The sequence below is a fragment of the Periophthalmus magnuspinnatus genome, chromosome 13 (assembly GCF_009829125.3).
Source record: "Periophthalmus magnuspinnatus isolate fPerMag1 chromosome 13, fPerMag1.2.pri, whole genome shotgun sequence".
In the NCBI taxonomy this organism is placed as follows: Eukaryota; Metazoa; Chordata; class Actinopteri; order Gobiiformes; family Gobiidae; genus Periophthalmus; species Periophthalmus magnuspinnatus.
In genome coordinates this window covers 26,514,382-26,532,545 of record NC_047138.1, presented here as the reverse complement: position 1 = coordinate 26,532,545, position 18,164 = coordinate 26,514,382, and the positions used below count along the sequence as shown (strand labels likewise).

The 18,164-nt window shown below is 36.2% G+C and overlaps 2 protein-coding genes across 2 annotated transcripts; both read right to left on the bottom strand.

Annotated features, from left to right (window-relative positions):
• Positions 1-879: 879 nt before the first annotated feature.
• On the bottom strand, positions 880-5,893 carry sirt2 (sirtuin 2 (silent mating type information regulation 2, homolog) 2 (S. cerevisiae)). The gene is made up of 16 exons (XM_033977292.2): positions 5,731-5,893; positions 5,541-5,590; positions 5,213-5,258; positions 5,007-5,123; positions 4,868-4,909; positions 4,678-4,784; positions 4,539-4,595; positions 4,383-4,451; positions 4,172-4,301; positions 4,026-4,085; positions 3,622-3,677; positions 3,479-3,555; positions 3,322-3,373; positions 3,166-3,233; positions 2,786-2,852; positions 880-1,073 (listed from the first exon to the last, which is right to left on the bottom strand). Exons 1-16 carry the CDS (start codon positions 5,744-5,746, stop codon positions 936-938), a joined length of 1,152 nt encoding a protein of 383 aa, XP_033833183.1. The 5' UTR covers positions 5,747-5,893; the 3' UTR covers positions 880-935.
• Positions 5,894-6,390: 497 nt separating this feature from the next.
• dmac2 (distal membrane arm assembly component 2) lies at positions 6,391-12,361 on the bottom strand. The gene is made up of 6 exons (XM_033977300.2): positions 12,303-12,361; positions 10,956-11,143; positions 9,662-9,742; positions 8,257-8,387; positions 8,012-8,174; positions 6,391-7,001 (listed from the first exon to the last, which is right to left on the bottom strand). Exons 1-6 carry the CDS (start codon positions 12,318-12,320, stop codon positions 6,830-6,832), a joined length of 753 nt encoding a protein of 250 aa, XP_033833191.1. The 5' UTR covers positions 12,321-12,361; the 3' UTR covers positions 6,391-6,829.
• Positions 12,362-18,164: the final 5,803 nt, after the last annotated feature.

Here is an 18,164-nt window from a genome sequence, read left to right as displayed (position 1 = left end):
CCAGACCTGAATTTTGGGCAAAATTTGGTGAGTTTTTGAAAATGTTCAGGGGGTCAAATTCCTGCTAAAAGTGCAGAAGAAAGAATAAAAAAAAAAAAAAAAAAAAATAATAATATTTTTAGCAAAAACAATATATCCGATAACATTAGAATGACATATTATACGTTTTTTGAAAGCTCTTGACTTTTCCCACGTCACCGTGGGGTCAATGGCGAATGACGAGCGCTGACGCGCTCGTCATTCGCCATGACGTCGGGGTCCGCCATTGACCTCCCATTGACTTCCATTCATTTTAGCAGTTATAAGTATGGCCCATGCCTGCGGCATGGGGGCTTGGATAGGGCTCGATGTCAGGAGTGTGTTTGGGGACATGAGCGCTTCGCGCTGCGTCAGCGTCAACATTGAGTCAATGGGCTTCGCCCATTGACTCAATGTTGACGCTGACATGCTAGCAAGAACAAATATGTATGTCCCATGCCTACGGCATGGGTTGCTAGGACACAGGAGTCTGTGCAGGGGGCGATGGGGGACGACTCCTCCTATTGACTCCTGTTAACGCATGTCAGCGTCAACATCGAGTCAATGGGCTTCGCCCATTGACTCGATGTTGACGCTGACATGCTAGCAACAACAAATATGAAAACCCATGCCTACGGCATGGGTTGCTAGGACACAGGAGTCTGTGCAAGGTCGCGGTGCTGCCACGAAGTTGCGCGCTTCGCGCGCAACTTCGTGAAGACAGTCTGCAACGATGAGTGCTTCGCACTCATCGTTGCGGAAGCAATAGGCCCTACGCCCTGTAGGGGCTCGGGCCTAAAAAACCTGCCTGGCATAACGAGACCCATCTGCATGCCCAATAATGAATATGAAATACATGTCTCCAGTAGGACTAAAATCACTCCGATAAAGTAAAATTATTATGTATTTGTTTTTAACTATTCTTCCTTTTTAGTTTCTGGGGTGGGGCTTGCCTTTGCACTGGCACTGGCCCCTTTGCTCTCACTCTCTGTTTTCCGCTTGTCGTCACCGTCAATCCGGGCATGCTCCTTCTTCACCAGCTCCTCCAACTCGGCCTAAAAGAACAAAACAATATCACATTAAAACCACATTAAGAAAACATAAAATAAAAGTTGATGACTCTAACTACGACAGCATGTATTCGAAAATAGACAATTTAAGTGGGAAAAATGAGTAGAGAATTGTATTTTGACATTATGCAAAACAAAAATAGTTTTAAGAGAGCAAGACATTGGGAATGCAACACAGGGGGATTTTCTTTTTCAATATTTGGACATGTAGAGAGATATTTGTAATATTTATTTTGATATATCTTTTTTCACTTATATTTTATTTATTTTATGTATTTATTTATTTAGAAAAGGGACAGTGCATATTAATGAACATAAGATACATATGTAAATATGCCAGATTTTAGCCACAGGCTAGTTTCCATCTGTTGTCCCTGGACAGGTTGATGGTCACATTTAACATAAAACACCACATACAAAAAATACAGTCAAATACATACAGGGCAGGACAGAAGCCAAGTCAAAAACATAAACTCAGGAGGGTTACTACAACTTTTAAAGTGCTGTGTGTATTGCACAAGTCCTAAAGTGCTGTGTGTATTGCACAAGTCCTAAAGTGCTAAGTGTATTGCACGAGTTCTAAAGTGCTAAGTGTATTGCATGAGTTCTAAAGTGCTAAGTGTATTGCACATAAAGTGCTAAGTGTATTGCATGAGTTCTAAAGTGCTAAGTGTATTGCACAAGTTCTAAAGTGCTAAGTGTATTATTCTATGCACTTAAAGGTCAAGTACGTAACTTTCTGGAGGTAACACATAACTACATGGAAATCAAAAGCCTGCTCACAGTAAGTTTTGTCAGTGCAATAAACACAACCAAAATGAAGAAAGACTCAAATAAAAGCATTATTTGTTTATCTTTTGGCTAAATGACCTACCTAGGCTTTAATCATGTTTTATTGTTGAACCGAAATTCTGTGATTATTTAGAGAAAATTGTGAGAGAAGTGAATCAATAAAATAACCAATTGCCAATGAATAGTTTTTAGCTAGATTTATCATCAAGCTCTTCATAGTCTCAAGGCCTTAAATAAGACATTTCTGCACACATCTTTTCATAGTGAAGACTTTTGCCACAGCAACAGTTTAACACAGGAAAATTATAAATAGTTTTCAGTGTGCTTTAGAAACTCCCTTGTCTCAAGTCAAGATGTGTAACAACACAACTGTGTCTGTACTCAACTCACAACTCTCTTACTTGGTCAATTTACAGCAATTTCAGGGGCTGCTATTACTGCCATATGTAGCCTATAGTAATAATGTGTTATATTTTCTTGGAAAATACATAACTTCTGTATTTTAACTTTAAAGAAATGTCTAACTTTCTTGTCTATAAAAGTGGCTATATAAATATACTTTGCTTGGTTGCTTGCTAACGTCAAATACATATTTGTCTACTGTGGAGATGTTATTGCTTTGTACTGAAATGTTTCAGAGTATGGCATACGCTTGTCTAAATGGAGAAATCTATGAGTAATGTCACACTGTGTAGCATTACAGGTAAGGCAACAACATCTCTATAGAGAGAAGTTCACTTCACCAGAAAAGTTGCATAGATATACGGGTAATACAATAAAAAGTCTCTCAAGTCTGAGGACATTTTTTTTTTTTAATATTGAGATAAATATGGATTTGTAGATGTTAAATTATTTTGGTTTGTTTTAACATCTGTAAGTATTTGTGAAAGAACATATGATCTCACCTTCCACCCGAGCAGATCTGCTAGAGCCAGACAGCCGTCATCACAGGTGCTGATATGAGCTACATCTCTGGAAGAAACACAACAGAAAATACTTACTTAGCTTACAGCTTCTTTTGTCATAAGGGGTCACAGATATATGGTGATGTACCAATCATTACATTAATTGCTCTTTCTGTCATAACCACCATTAATGTCTTACACAATGAGGGTATGAGTTCAGATTTACAGATGACACAATACTATTGGCATGTCCCAGTAATAAGTACTTTCTTTAACTCCATTATAATCACAATACTCCAGAATGCAGTTAGATTATTAACAACAAGTAGTTAGTTTTCCAATATTAAAATAAACATAAGTTAATATTAGTTATGTTTTACCTGTAAGCTTTATCAGTATCAAAATCCATTCCTCCTCCAAAACCAAGCATTCCTAACATGGGATCCATCTGCAGTAGAAATATTAAAATATATTATAACTTATGAGGCTTTTAAAAAAGATAAATAACAGATGTTCAAGAATGCAATTAGGTTTACCTGGCCTGTTTTCTCCATGTTAATGAGCAATCTGGGGCAGTTTCTTGAAACTCTGGATATAGGAAAAGAAAAACAAAATGTGAATGTCAACAAATCAAGTAAATCAAGAAGTAAACAACCAACTATAAATATAGTGCAGATACAAATATAACATTACTTGCTGACTAGACTTGCGAATGGCTGCACTTGCAGAGATGTTCCCATGACAATTAAAAGATCACAACGAGGAAAGTCCTGATGAAAAGATGTTATTAGGACTCAAATTAATTTAAAAAATCATTAGAGTGTATAAATGACTACCATCTTCATAGAGGTGAAGAACCGGACAGGCAGATTCTCTCCAAAGAAGACAATATCTAAAAAAAGAAGGAAAACATATTATTGCAGGGAACACAATAGTTATAATCCATTTTAAAGGTGAAACATGTAACTTTTCTGGTGGAGGGTGGGCCACCTGCTTTTGTATGGTGTTAAACTTTATTCAATACAGGTATTTTATTAAATATCAAATTCTTACTGTGAGCAGAGTTTAGCATCACCACTCAGTCTCCATAAAAACAGAGACAGAGATGTTTAATGCCATAATGTGGAGTATTCTGGGCAAAGCAATACCATCTCCATGGAGACAGGTAGTTGGTGGACTAGCTTTACCATAAAAGTTGCAAGTAACTTCATTTGAATGAAAACATGAGCATAAAACTGACCTGGCTTCACTAAACTGTTGCACTTTTCACATTTGGGAATGTCATCTGCGAAGATTTTCTCTATAAGAAAAATAAGATCATGAAAGCTGCACCTGTAATAATTATAATTAGCATTTTAAGTGGAAAATGTGACCTCCGTATCCCACCTTTCATCCAGTCAAGGTTGTATTCTTTCCGACAGCAGAAGCTCACACAGTGCGATGTGTAGAAAGTGCCATGGGCCTCAATCAGGTCATCTCCCTCCAGACCAGCCACACGTTCCAATGTGTCTATGTTCTATGAGAAAAAAACATGTTCAATAAAATGCATTAAAAGGTACTGTGTGAAAATGTAGTGCAGATAGGCAAAAGTAGTTACCTGTGTGTAGCAGCGCTTTAAAAGTCCTTTGTCCTTGAGCAGCTTCATGAAGTAGTGGCAGATGGTTGGCTGTTGTCAAATGGATGAACAAAGTAAAGTTAGAACATTTATTTTCCAGAACCTTTATAGTTAAAAAGTTATAAATAATTGATGTACCTTAAACTGTCCGGGATACAGCTCTCTGGCCAAAGCAAAAAATGGTTCTGGATGTTGCTAAAAATATAAAAATAAAAAGTGTCAAATTTATTTAAAGAATAAACAAATGTACTGCACTTGTCAAACACTTCAGCCAAACCTTAAAATAGTCAATCTGGAAAATTGCTTCTGGGTAAGGCAGGTTGTATTTCTGCAGATTGGCGTACAATCCTGTTCCTGGAGAACGGAAATCAGGAATTCCAGCCGCTGTCAACAAAGAAACAACAACAATATGAACAATTATTCAAATCAATTAGGTAAAAGAAAAGATATACGGTACTTATACTTACATGTGGATATTCCTGCTCCAACCATGCAAATAATATTTTTACCTAAACCATGAAAATAAGTTTAAAATGAGCACTTTTGGAAACAACAGTAATCAAAAATGCAATAAGTATTAAATGTAAGTATTAAATGAAAGCTTACATTTTCCACTCAGCATGTATTTTGCCACTCCATCTAGCGTTAACTCATCCAGGACTTTCTCTCCAGTACCTGACCCGAGGCCCAAGGCGCTGGAGAAGAGGTTACGCAGGAATTCCACTAAAAAAAACAACAAAAACAGTTGTACTTTATATAAATATAAAACAATTTGTGTGAAAATGTTCTGTATTTACTATTTTGTAACTAACTTTCTCCAGGTGCCTCCTCCTCACTGCTGTCGTCCTCTGAGTCTTCCTACAAAAATAAGAATTTGATCAGCAGTCACATATTTTTGTACATTTAATGCAGGTTTCATATGCAAGTAACCAGACAGCTCCCTTCTCCCTCCCTTCCCTTATTTTTTAATAGTTAATAAAATTCTGATTTCAATCTAATCTTAATCAATCCTTGTCACCCCATTCCGTCTGCCAAGTTGTTTTGCCTGAAGTGTTTAAAGGCCAACTCAACAAACCCCGCCCACTAAAAAATGCTGTCTCAAAATAACTGTACTACAATATAATTTTCTATTTAATTTACCTCTTCTTGTGGTTGGTCTCCCTCCTCCTCTTCTTTACTTTTAGAGGGCTCTAGAAGCGCAAATTTGAATAAGTAAATGTATGTCAAATCTTACAAAAACTATGATTAGCAGCGAGGCTAACGTGACAGCGCTAGGAATGAAAACCAAATTATGAAAATGGTCTAAATTTAAACGGGACAAAAATTTTACCTTGTGCATCAGACATTTATTCGTCTATAGGACCCTTAAATCACAAGAGTCCGGGGGATATTAATGCTGTTTTTGGAGGGTTTTTGATTTTTTTTTTTTTTTATTAACAAATAATCCACATACACAAGCACAAGCGCTCAGCTGATCGGTGGTGTTGTGGTCCGTCAGAAAAAAACGTCCGGAGCGTTGTCGCGACCTAGTTCACACAAAAATTTGGTTCCTAAGTCTGTTTTACCATTTAAAAATTCACTACAGTTCTTTAAAAATATGATAATAGAGCTAAAATAATGATAAAGATGATTATCTGAAAACTGATACTTGGGAATTCTAAACGTTACAAAAGTTTTTTCTTTGGAAATACATTTTTTAATTATAATCTATGGCTTCAGACCATTTTGTAAAAATGCTCACTTGGTTATTATATATTCAGTAGGCCTACACATTTAAATAAATGAAATACATACCAAAGCATAAGTTGTTCCTTTTTTTTTGCGTTGTTTTAGCAACAACAGTCTTGACACAGCAACAGTATACTCCAGGCTCACAATGGATTATGGCTCAAAGAAGATTTCACACTCTTCAAGATTACAGATACATAGCCAGACACTTACTATGGAAACTATTATAATTTATTAAACAAACAAGCAAAAACGTATATTTGAATAACACATTTATTCATAGTTACAGTTTAGAATATCACAATTGCTATCATATTTACATATTTAATTTAAAATGTCTCTCGTATGTCTCTCGTAAATACACAAACACGCACAAAATGTTATACACGTTCAGAGCTCACTGTATGCATACTTTGTTTATAATAATGCTCACTTTGAATTATACTACTGACTTTGACCTGATATTGAGCAAATACAAAGATGTGCATCTGTGATAATATAGTGTTGATTTAGTATATTCCACATTTATTGCATCTGGATTTTGGTTGTCTCTGGCTTTTCCACTTATCTACTACGCCAATTATCTGTTAATTTATTTATTAGTTGGACATAATTATAAATAGTATGTAGTCATGCACTCTTTGGCATCTTAATTTTGTGTATCAATACAGTCACTATCTCTTCTTGTATTTCCCCTTTCCCTACCTATGCATCTCCTCCCTGTGGCCACTTTCTTCCTCTTTTGGTGGAGCATCAAATTCATATCCGTCGGCTATTACGTGGCACTTTGGCAACATCTCCTCGAGCAGAATGACCACCAACCCAGGGTTAGCAATGCGAGGAAGTGAAGACACATCTAACCGCTTCAACCCCCTAAAAACATACAAAAATGCATTAGATTTGCATGATAACAAGTGCAATGGTTTTGGGAAATATATTGCATAGTGCTGTGGAAGTCTGAAGAGGTCTATTGACAGCTTTAAAGGCTGAAAAATAAGATGGGTATAATGTATATGTTTGATTTTAATAGCAAACATTTTAGCCCAAGCTTGCAATCAGATAGACTTGACTTAAACTTGATCTTCTTTTAGTTCAAGAATAAACATTCTCTATAAAAAACAAATTACCGGTAAACTTATTTCATATTAATAAATCTGGTAATATGTAATAATAGTCCATGATCTCTTTAATGAAGTACTATGGGATTCAGCTGATCTAAAACTCTGATCTAATCCTAGCAAAAATATACTTTCCTTTTAGTTCCATTTTAAACATTCCCTTTTAACATTACATATTGGATTCTTAGCTATTTCGAACCTGAGTAAAACATTCCCACAGTACTGTAAGTAGTTGTGGGAGTCTACTAAAAAGTTGAATGACTTGTATGTAATAAACTTGAGTTAATGCTGATGTGAGCCTTTTTGATAATTATGCATTATTATAGCATTGGCTGATTTCATGATTTCCCCATTAAAGAGTTTTTTTAATAAGACAAATATTTATGTACTAAATGACCCGGGAGGAGGTCCCGCGGGAAACCCAGGGCATGGTGGAGGGACTATGTCTCTCAGCTGGCCTGGGAATACTCTGGAGTCCCAGCAGGGTAGCTGGAGGAAGTGTCTGGGGTGAGGGGAAGTCTGGGAGTTCCACTTGAACGGCTGCGCCCCTGCCCCTATGACCCCGACCCAGATAAGCGTAAGAAAATGGATAGATGGTTGATGTGAGCATTTTTAATAACTATGCATAATTATAACATTGGCTGAGTTCACGATTTCCCCAATAAAGAGTGCTTTTTTATAACACAATTATTTATGTACCAAAAGCAATGGACCTATAATAGATTAATTGTAACAAGGAGTATTAATAGTGAACAGTTGTCATACTTGAGATTTCTGAGAGCGGCTAATCCTCCTATTGTGATCCTTGGACACTGAGAGATGTCCAATTCCTCTAAAGAATCTTGAAAAACATGAAGTCTGGATAGAAACCAATCGTCAACTTCAGGACACGCCTTTAAAGAGAGAGTCCGCAATGATTTCTCCTCATCTGTAAAAGGTAAAAAAGGTAATTAATAAAACTGCATAGATCATTTAAAACAAAATAGTATTAGTAAATAAATATTTGCTACCGAAATTTCCAAGTCCATCACAGTTGATCACTGTGTAGCTCAAGTCTATCTCCTCTAGAGGGCAGTCTTTGTGATTAATGAAGTCCCAATCGAACTTTTCCGCATGGAACCAGTCTGAGCGGCCACGATATCTGATAAAGTCAAGATGCATTTGAAGTTAATTGTACAAATTGTGCAATAAATTAATGCAACAGCTTATTTTGCTTCACAAAAATGGAATATATTTCAAGGACAAGTAAATGTATATATTTTGGTGCCACAAACGCAATTTAATGATCTGGTAACAAGCACTTATACCAGGGGTGGGTAAAGTTTTTAAGACACGGGCCACAATGGGTTCTAAAATCTGACAGAGGGGCCAGGCCAGGATATATATATATGTATATATTACATTAGAGATTTGGCCTGTAACATGTAGCAAAGCATGACTATGTGAGGTTCATTGTACAAATTGTTTTCCAAATGCATTCTTTTAAAAACTCGCCTTCAGAAAAAGGCTTGCTAGCTTTTGCTAATTTTGCTAATGCCAGCAAAAAACTTACCTTGGTATTTTGATCAGACTTCGGTGAAAAAATATTTTGTTGTCTACTCTGTATTACACACTCAGCGCTCACTATCCACTTTTCTTTTCTTTGATAAACACATTTTTGCAAAAGAGCTAATGAGAGAATAAGAGAGTAATACAAGGTTGATGTAGCTGCGCCATAATTTGGTCATGCTCGGCGGGCCAGATTAAATAAGAAAAATGGGCCATATGTGGCCCCCGGGCTGTAGTTTGTCCACCCCTGACTTATACTCACACTTGCATCTGTTTTTAATGTTTTAAATGGACTTATATACTTATTCGTTTCATTTGTATTTTTCTGTATTTGAACAGGGCAGCCATAAAAAGAAGAGTCTGAGTGCTCTCATTGGGCTCTCCTTGTATAAATACATATACTTAAACGTAAAAAACCTTTCTTTTTCCCACTTCTTTTTGAGCGTAAATATGAAAAATATTAAGTATACTGGATACATGTATATTGACTTCTTCTGTTCATTAATCTACTTCAAATAACTAAATAATAAATAAATAAAATAAAAAATAAAGGTGGCTAATGAGAAAAACACTCTGATGTAACTTTTCCAAAACAAGACTTGATACTATTATATATATTTTAAAATGTTGTCCCTATATTGAAACTCCTCTATATAGTCTAACAGAAACTACATTCACACGTTATTGTTACATATAATGTTAATACCATAGTGCGGTTCTTTCCAGTTAAAGCAATAGCATCTACATGGAAAAAAGAAAGTGACTATGCCTCCACCAGAAAAGTTACAAAGTGTACCTTAAAACAATGGTAAAATCATGAATTAGCATAACAACAACAACAAAAAACAAGCAAACTTTGATACTTACCTAAATCCTCCTTTTAGATTTAGGATAAAATATGCAGCTGCAACATGTGGTCCATGAAAACTTCCAGTGTAACCATAGTAACTGCAAAAGGCAATGGGAAAATGTCAGAGAAGGGCAAACCCAGCTTAAAATAGCACAGACAATAATACTGCAAATGATGAAATACAATGAAATGAAAAGAGAATTATTTATCACAAGAGCAACACAAATAATACATTGATCTTGTCATCTCTGTACCAGGAAACGCAATATGGTCCTATCTGGCAATAAGCCAAATGTATTGCAATAATGATATTCAGTAAGTATAGATATGAGTAAGTAGTTCAGATATTTTTGCCTAGCAAATATTAGTACAAATCCATCTGCGCTGTGGGTTACTTGAAATTAAAGATGCACCATGTAACTTTTCTGGTGATGCGTCTGCCACCTTCTTGTCTTTAAAAAAATAGTGCTTCACCTAGAATATTACACAGTATCACAATGAATAATCTATCTTGCAAATACAGGTGTTTCAATTGCTTAAACATACCATGAAAACTGTGTGCTTCTCCACAGATCTGACCTGTAAGGCTTGGTGGAGGTCAGTTGCTTGTCTCCATGGAGATTGATATAGAAGTATACTACTATAGTGAAGAACATTCTGGGCAAAGCATGAACTGTGTGGGAGACCGTCTACTTATATATTTTGAAATGTCACTTTTTTGATAATATCAATAAGTCATTGCTCACCAGTATAGTACTGCCCACATCTGTCGCCCTTGCTTTTCTATTTGTGGTTTTGTGGTTAAGCCTTTGGTAAGTTTAGAATATTAATACAGGGTTTATTGCTGCTCTATGTGTTAATCAGTATTCTATTAAGTAATTTAATGCATATTTAGTTGATTCTGTCTTCGTTGACCAAGGTTTGTATTAAGGCAACTAATCATTATATTTAGATAGTATGGATTTATATGAACAAAAGCAGAAAAGAGAAGTTATTGAGTGAGTTGGCTGAAGATTTGATAGTTTTGGGTATTAACATGTAAAAAGGCAGATTAAAGTTATAATTCAGCAGTTTAATCTGTCTTTATATAAACACATGGTTTACTAGTATTTTTCATGCCTAAATACTTGATTTTGCATGAACTCCCGTGCAGGTGTAGTCTTGTAAGTGCAGTTTAGTTTTTGCCAAGTTCCCCTGTTAGTGGACTACTGGATCAGCAGGACATGCCTTTAGTTGACAGAGTGTTTCTAAACCCAACCACAGCTATGACACACTATCACAGTTGTCATAATTTGCAGTATTATTTCTTACGCATTTTTCTTGCGGACTCCTCTCTTTTTGAACATGGATGTCCATGTGAGTAGCGCCTCCACATCGTAGAAGCGTTTGGTGAGGTACAGAAGGAGGCGGGTGTGAAGCGGAGCTTTGGACACAGTGCTTGAACTCAAAAGGCATCTCGAGAGAAGAAGAACAGGATGCCTGCAACATCTGGACAATGACTGGAGACAAACACAGATAAGAAGGAACTACGGTTGTCAAAAGTATCAAAAGTTAGATACTAATCAATACTAAATGCTAAATTTGAGCAGGCATCGCTACTAAAAAACACATTCACAGACAGAAATGAACAGTTCCTATATAGCTTTAGAATGATCTTGAGCTGTATCAGAACAAGTATAACACCACATAGACAAGCATACGCCTGTGGAACACTATGGAACCTACCTGGATGACTGAGAGATTGCACAGATATAAGGCCACATGATAATATCAAAGAAAATACTATGGTTTACTGTTGAAAATTGCATTATCTAAATAAAAAGAGTTTTTTATTATCATTGTGGTATTGGAATCGGCATTGCATTGGTATTGAAAATGTACTTCTTAGTATCTTGACACTAGGAGGAGCAGTGTTACCCATTAAAGATGTTATGTAACTTTTCTATTGCTTTTCCTGAAATCTCCAATATGGCATTAAATGTATCTATCTTGCATCTGGGAGTATGATATCATCACATTCTAGAATCTGAAAACCACCCATTGCTAAAAAAAAAACACCTTGGCTCACCACCGCAAAGTTAGGTCAGACCAACCTAACTTTGCCTGGGCTTGTCACCTGCTTATTACCATAGAAATAGATAGCTTAAATGCAATACTGTGGAACTTACCAGGCTAAGCAATACCTCTATGGAGTCAAGAAGGTTGCAGACTCTACCAGAAAAGTTACATAGTGCATCTTTAATTGTTTCTGGTTAAAAAATAAAAAAATAAAAATAAAAATAATAATAATAATAATAATACATAAAATAAAATATAAATAAAAATAATAAAGCTGGTGTATACATTGGTATAGACGGTGAGGCTAACAGCTAGAGGATTCTCATAAAAACATCCAGATACGAATTAATAAAAAAAGTGGTATTGAAATTATACAAAAAAATAAAAAAAATAACAAAAATAAAAATAGTAACATGTCTGACTGAAAGAGCAATAAACAAGTTAGCCATGCACCACGGACTAGCAGCATCTGAGACAGAAATGAGAGACTTCACAGCACGGATGGCTAGTCACTACTTATTTTAAATGAATTAATTAATAGTAAGAATCAAATCTTCATAAATACATGTTATTTTCATCGTTTAAATAAGGTTAACTCACCAACAAGGGAGCTGCCATTTTGCTGTCCGTGACGGAGCGTCGTGAGGGACAAACTAGGCGCTTTCCCTTTTTTGGTTTTTAAAAGTTATTCATCCTAAACACCACAAGGGGGCACTCCGTATTCATCTGTTTATCAACGAACTCGGTCAGCCCTCAGAACCTTAAAATAGCCACAATGGGGTATTTTTAGAAACAAAAGGGAAAAGCTAAATACAGTATCACACATATTCAAACCAGTAACGCTTCGGGCCATTGGAATATCTGCACTAGCCTACATTATAATTCCATCTCCATATAATACAAGTCTGATACATCAAATTTGGTCCAACATAGTGACCTGAAAATATTGGCAAACTGCTCTTGAGAAAATCAGTCAGTATGAAATATATTAGGTAATCTCTAAAAGGAAACTATTGCAACAAGACAGTTAGCCTGGTTTTGGTTTTATTTGAATGAGAGAAAAACTTGAGAACAGATTAACATTTTTCCAGTGTTGTCAGGGCATCTGATGTAAAAATGCATTTCATGTTTGTACATCACATTCACATGTTCCTCTTTTTGTTGTCCTGCACAACCATTTGGTCCCATATCCCTGGTCCCACTTATTTAGAAAAGATCTTAATTTTTCATTGGTGCATGAATTATATAAAGTTTTTAGAAGTATTTGGAATGAAATCAAGACCTAATGAGTGTACTGGCATTGAGGGTTGTTATATTTTGGCACCTACTGATTGCAGTAAGTGATAAAAACTGAAAATCATATGATGTTATTTAAGCTATCATCTGAACTTAAATCAGTCCCTCCTAGGGTGACCAGATTTTCAAAATTCAAAACTGGGACACACCCGGGTTGGGATGTTTGGTATAAATTAAACTGTGGAAATAGCTCTAACAGTGTCCACACACACAAACACACCCACACACACCCCTACACACCCCCACACACACCCCCACACACACACACACACTTATGGGTCAGTCATAATCTTCGGGACTGTTTTTTTTTTTTTTTTGCCTTATGCTCATTTTCAAGCATGCGTTTTTATATTTTTGCTAAACAAATTACATTATATTCCCTTCTTTACTGTTGCTGGAGATCAGACTGGTCAAAATGGGAAATTTCTTGTAGAAAACTGGGACTGTCCAGGGTAAAATAAAGACGTCTAGTCAGCCTAGTTCCTTCATGTCAACAACTTATCCTTCTTTTTCTACAATCTAAAGTGGTCATCCTCTCTCAATAGGCCTATAATTGCCAATATCTTCCACATGGATTTACTGTTTAATGCCTATGGGAGAGAGGGCTCATCTGGCAGATGCGTCGCTGAAAAACAAACACAGCAACATCACATTTATAATTGTCCTGTGAGTATGCTCTGACAAGTTTACACGTATCCCCAAGAGGCTCAGGGGATGGTGACAGACGGCTACACCTGCTAACACGATTACGACAAATGCGCTTCTATTGTTTTGAGAAGAAAAAAGATGTTCCTGTTTTATTGAAATAATGGTTTCTTCCACTTCAAATATTTTTCTTTCTGTGCAACGATTGGGAATGAGGTGGTTATCCCTCTTGTTCTAATATTTGAAAAATACAAGAATAAATAGGGTTGTGCTTTTGACTTTTGACTCCTAAAACAGTTGTCTAGTCAATAATTTTATACAAGAAAGTTGCCTGGCAAATCCAAAATGATATCTCTCTGTATTTTTTGGACATATTGATATCAGTCTCCATATCCTCATAGCCCGGTGAAATGCAATTATCCAATCAGACCAGTTTTTTTTCAGTGACATGTGAAACGAAGGAGCTCATTGGTCACTTATGATTTAGAAATAAAATAAAATTGATCTCACCTCAAATCAACAAAGTTTAGTGCTTGTCTCATTGATTCTGCAGAAATCTACAATGTTTTTCAGATCCTTGGGATATTTTTCTCCTTTCTTTTTTCTGATAAGGATGGACCATGAATCCACCTGTCAATCATGCCAATCTGAAAGCGGGGAGATTCAATGGACCAGACTCAAATCTTCATAAAGCATTGAAGGCGTATGTGTTCTGGATCCCAGGCAAAGAAGAAAGCAAACAATATAACAAATTTCCTGTAGATTTCACATTTATCATATGACATACTTTTGTTGCCAGATAACTATTGGAATATTTCGGCAAATTCCTGTAAATCATATACCTGGATACATTTACAACTTACTTTTTACTTTTTTTTTTAGTTATTCAGTTCAAATGTTTAACGGCAGTGCTCCTCCTGCTTCAAATTCTACAAGTTACTGGATTATAATGCACTTATTATTACCCTTCATAATAGGGTTGTGATAGGCTAATATTAATGTTTCTCTTACAGTGTGTAACCACTTGCTCAAATAAAAATAAATGAAATGAAAAAAAAAATACTGTGCAACCAAACCTACTCACTTAATCTTTCATAACAGCTGGTCTTTGATGGAGGGATTGATAGAAAAGCAGAGATGTGTGCAGCCTGTGTGCAGAAAACCACATTAGAGGCATGGGCTTGTCTCAGTGAAGTGATATGGTCCAATGAAGTGAGAGGCCAGGGATGAATGGAGTGATTGGACGCTATAGAAGGAGGCACACCACTTTAGACCTGGTTTAGTCCTGTTTAAGAGCTGGTTTAGTCCTGCTTTAGACCGGGTTTAGTCCTGCTTTAGACCAGGTTTAGTCCTGCTTCAGACCTGGCGTAGTCTTGGTGAAGTGAGAATGAAGGCCAGGGATGAATGAAGTGATTGGATGGTAGATGGAGGTGCACCACTTCAGACCTGACCTGGTTTAGACCTGGTTTAGTCCTGTTTCACTCCTGGTTTAGTCCTGTTTTAATCCTGTTTTAGACCTGGTTTAATCCTGTTTTAGTCCTGTTTTAGACCTGGTTTAGTCCTGGTGAAGTGAGAGCAAAGGAAAACTCGAGTGATTGAATGAAAGACAGAGGTGCATCACTGGAGAAGAAAATCACTGGAGCAGAACATCAGTGGATGATATCAGGCATGAATGAAAATGGGCAATATGGTACATTTGATAAGACCTTTGAATCTAGTTTAGTTCTGCTTGTTTAGTTTTGTCTCAGACCTGTCCAAATTGTGTCTGTCCGAAGAACAGAATTTGTCTTTAACTGTCAAACTGCAGATATTTTGTCATGGTAATTACTGGATCTATATCATATGCACTGTTGAAGTTGCAGCATATGCCAACTTGCCACCTGTCTAAATAAAACACACAAAGCTTAAGTTTGTGAGAAACAGGATGTCAAAAACACAGCTATACATTGTTTCCCTTACACTTTTCTTATTCAGGGCTTGGTGCACAGTGACACTTTACAGAAAAAGTTCCAAAAAATGAAAAAAATCGGCCCAAAGACACAGCCAGTTTCCTGCTATATCTAGTCTTAATAAACAGTAAAGAAAAAATCCTATGGAGTCAATATCTAAAAGGAACCTATTGTAACTTTACCCTATTGGAGTAAAATACCATACTTAAGTAAACATTTTAGGTATCTGTAATTCACAGTGCATTTTAAAGTGGATACTTTGTAGTTTTATTACCTGCTGAAAAGTCTGATGGGTTTATTTTTAACATGTTCGTAATTTGTTTCAACACAGATCTTTATCAAAATCACTACATTTGAGACCTTAAAATCTGCATGGAATACTTCTAATTTTTGTTCTTTTGGAAGGGGTGTTTTAATACTTTTTACTACTTACTTTTTACATTACTCTACTTTCATATGATACTTTTATTTTTACTTGAGTATTTTTGGCTCCCTCATCTGTACTTACTACTGCTACCACTACTACTACTAGACTGTAAGGAGATCAGATGTGTTAGGGCATCTGCAGTAAAAATGCATCTCATGTTTGCATATTACATCACTATTACATGAGTATAATGAATGAAGCAGAAGATTAAACGTAATAATATTGATTCAAACTACTGACATAATTTACTTCAGTTCAATATTTTCAATGTCACCTTATCCATTATTCAGGCCTGATATGCGCTTGTATGAAAGTCACTAGATATGGCAGAAGGGGGACATTACAAGCGTGTCCCTCTCATCTCCATGTTTATCCTTCATTAATATTCTTTATGTTGCTCTGATCAGACCGCCTCTAAACCAGTGAGTGCCCTTCCCCTGTGAATATATCAAATGTACCTCTCTTTGAACCATAGCCTTGTTGTTTTATTGATGGAGTTTCAAAGTCCCAGTATGTCATATATGTTCACTTTTATTTTGAAAAGCTGGGTCATCTCAAAACATGGACCCATGAAACTCTGGCAAAGATCTGCTGGTTTTGAAGTGGTGATGAGCCCCGGGCATACTTCAAGGCATCGCAGGTCATGAGGTCTCATCTGATTGGTTGAAAAATCATGCTATGGAATAATGTTACATCTATGCTGCAATGTTAATGTTGAGAAGAAAGCGATTTTGTTTTAGTTGATTTATTTATTTACTTATTTTTATCAAAATTTATCAAATAATCAAATAATTTTGTATAGTTTTAGTTTAGCTAATGTAGTTGACTAATTATTTTAGTCAACCAGAAAATCTTTTTTTTTTACTGTAATAAACTGTTAGGTTTCATTGCTTCATGGCTATGGAATATTTTAAAGACACTGGTAAAAGGTAAATGGTCATATGTTTATATAGCACTTTTCCACCTTCAAGGCAATCACAGTGCTTTACAGCAAGGAACCACTCACCCATTCACACACACCTATTACACCAGTGTACACAGACACTGAGGGTGAAGGGGTCAAGTGTCTTGCCCAAGGACACAATGATAGTATTCATCTGTGGGAGCTGGAATTGCACACACAGCCCGTGGGTCAGTGGAGTGGGTCTGACCGTTCAACCAATGTTTATGTCAAGAGCGGGATTCGAACCACAATTGGATGTACAGGGTTTTTTGTCTGGTTTGGGGCTCTAGGATTGAAAAGTGCTACTCTTTTCATTCATTCATTAATGTTGAGTATTTATCATTTGAAAAAAAATAAAAAATAAATACTAATCAATAAATATAGCTACTTTCAATGATAGTTTGCCTTAATTTCGTTTTTTATTTAGTTTTTGTCAGCAAAAATATGACACTGGTGAAAATGTGTTAATGTTGTCTGCTAAAACGTTTTAGTAGACAACATTAACACTGCCACCATGCACACTGGAGTACACTTTATACGTGATGGGCTCCTACTGTAATGTTAAAATTTAATCATCACCTTGACGACAAAGTGGCAAAGTGGATGACAGTGTCACCTCAAGACAAGACACGGTGCCCTACAAACGAATATAGTCTTTCCACTGGTTTCCAGCACCACCACATTAAAATTATATATAGACCAGTTTACCCAGTTACAAGAATGGGTCAAATACTAGAATTTCAATACAGATGTTCCCATAGTTGCACAATTTGCACCACTAAAAAAAATAAATAAAAAAATAGCCTAACATGCAGATTATACATTGTTGCTAATGCTGCTAAATGCTAAAAGGAACAAGACAAAAAAACACATACATTTTTTGTTCAATATCAACCTCATCTCAAGGGGGCGTTACAGAGAAGAAAAATCACAAATCCAGTGGAATGGAAAGAGAAAATGTCTTGGATAGATTTGATCCAGATTGAACAATTGAATCAGCCATTTTGCTCTGAGGTCAAAGGTCAGGAGCTGCTCTAAATCCTGTTTGTTTGGAGAAGAGTGATAGGATCTTCTCATTACCTACTGGACCTGTGCTGTTACCTCTGCCATCCCACACCTGCTAAGTGGATTTTCATTGATTACCTCCTGCCAGAGCCCTCCACAAACAACAGCAAGGTAAGTTTCATATTTCACTGAAGTAA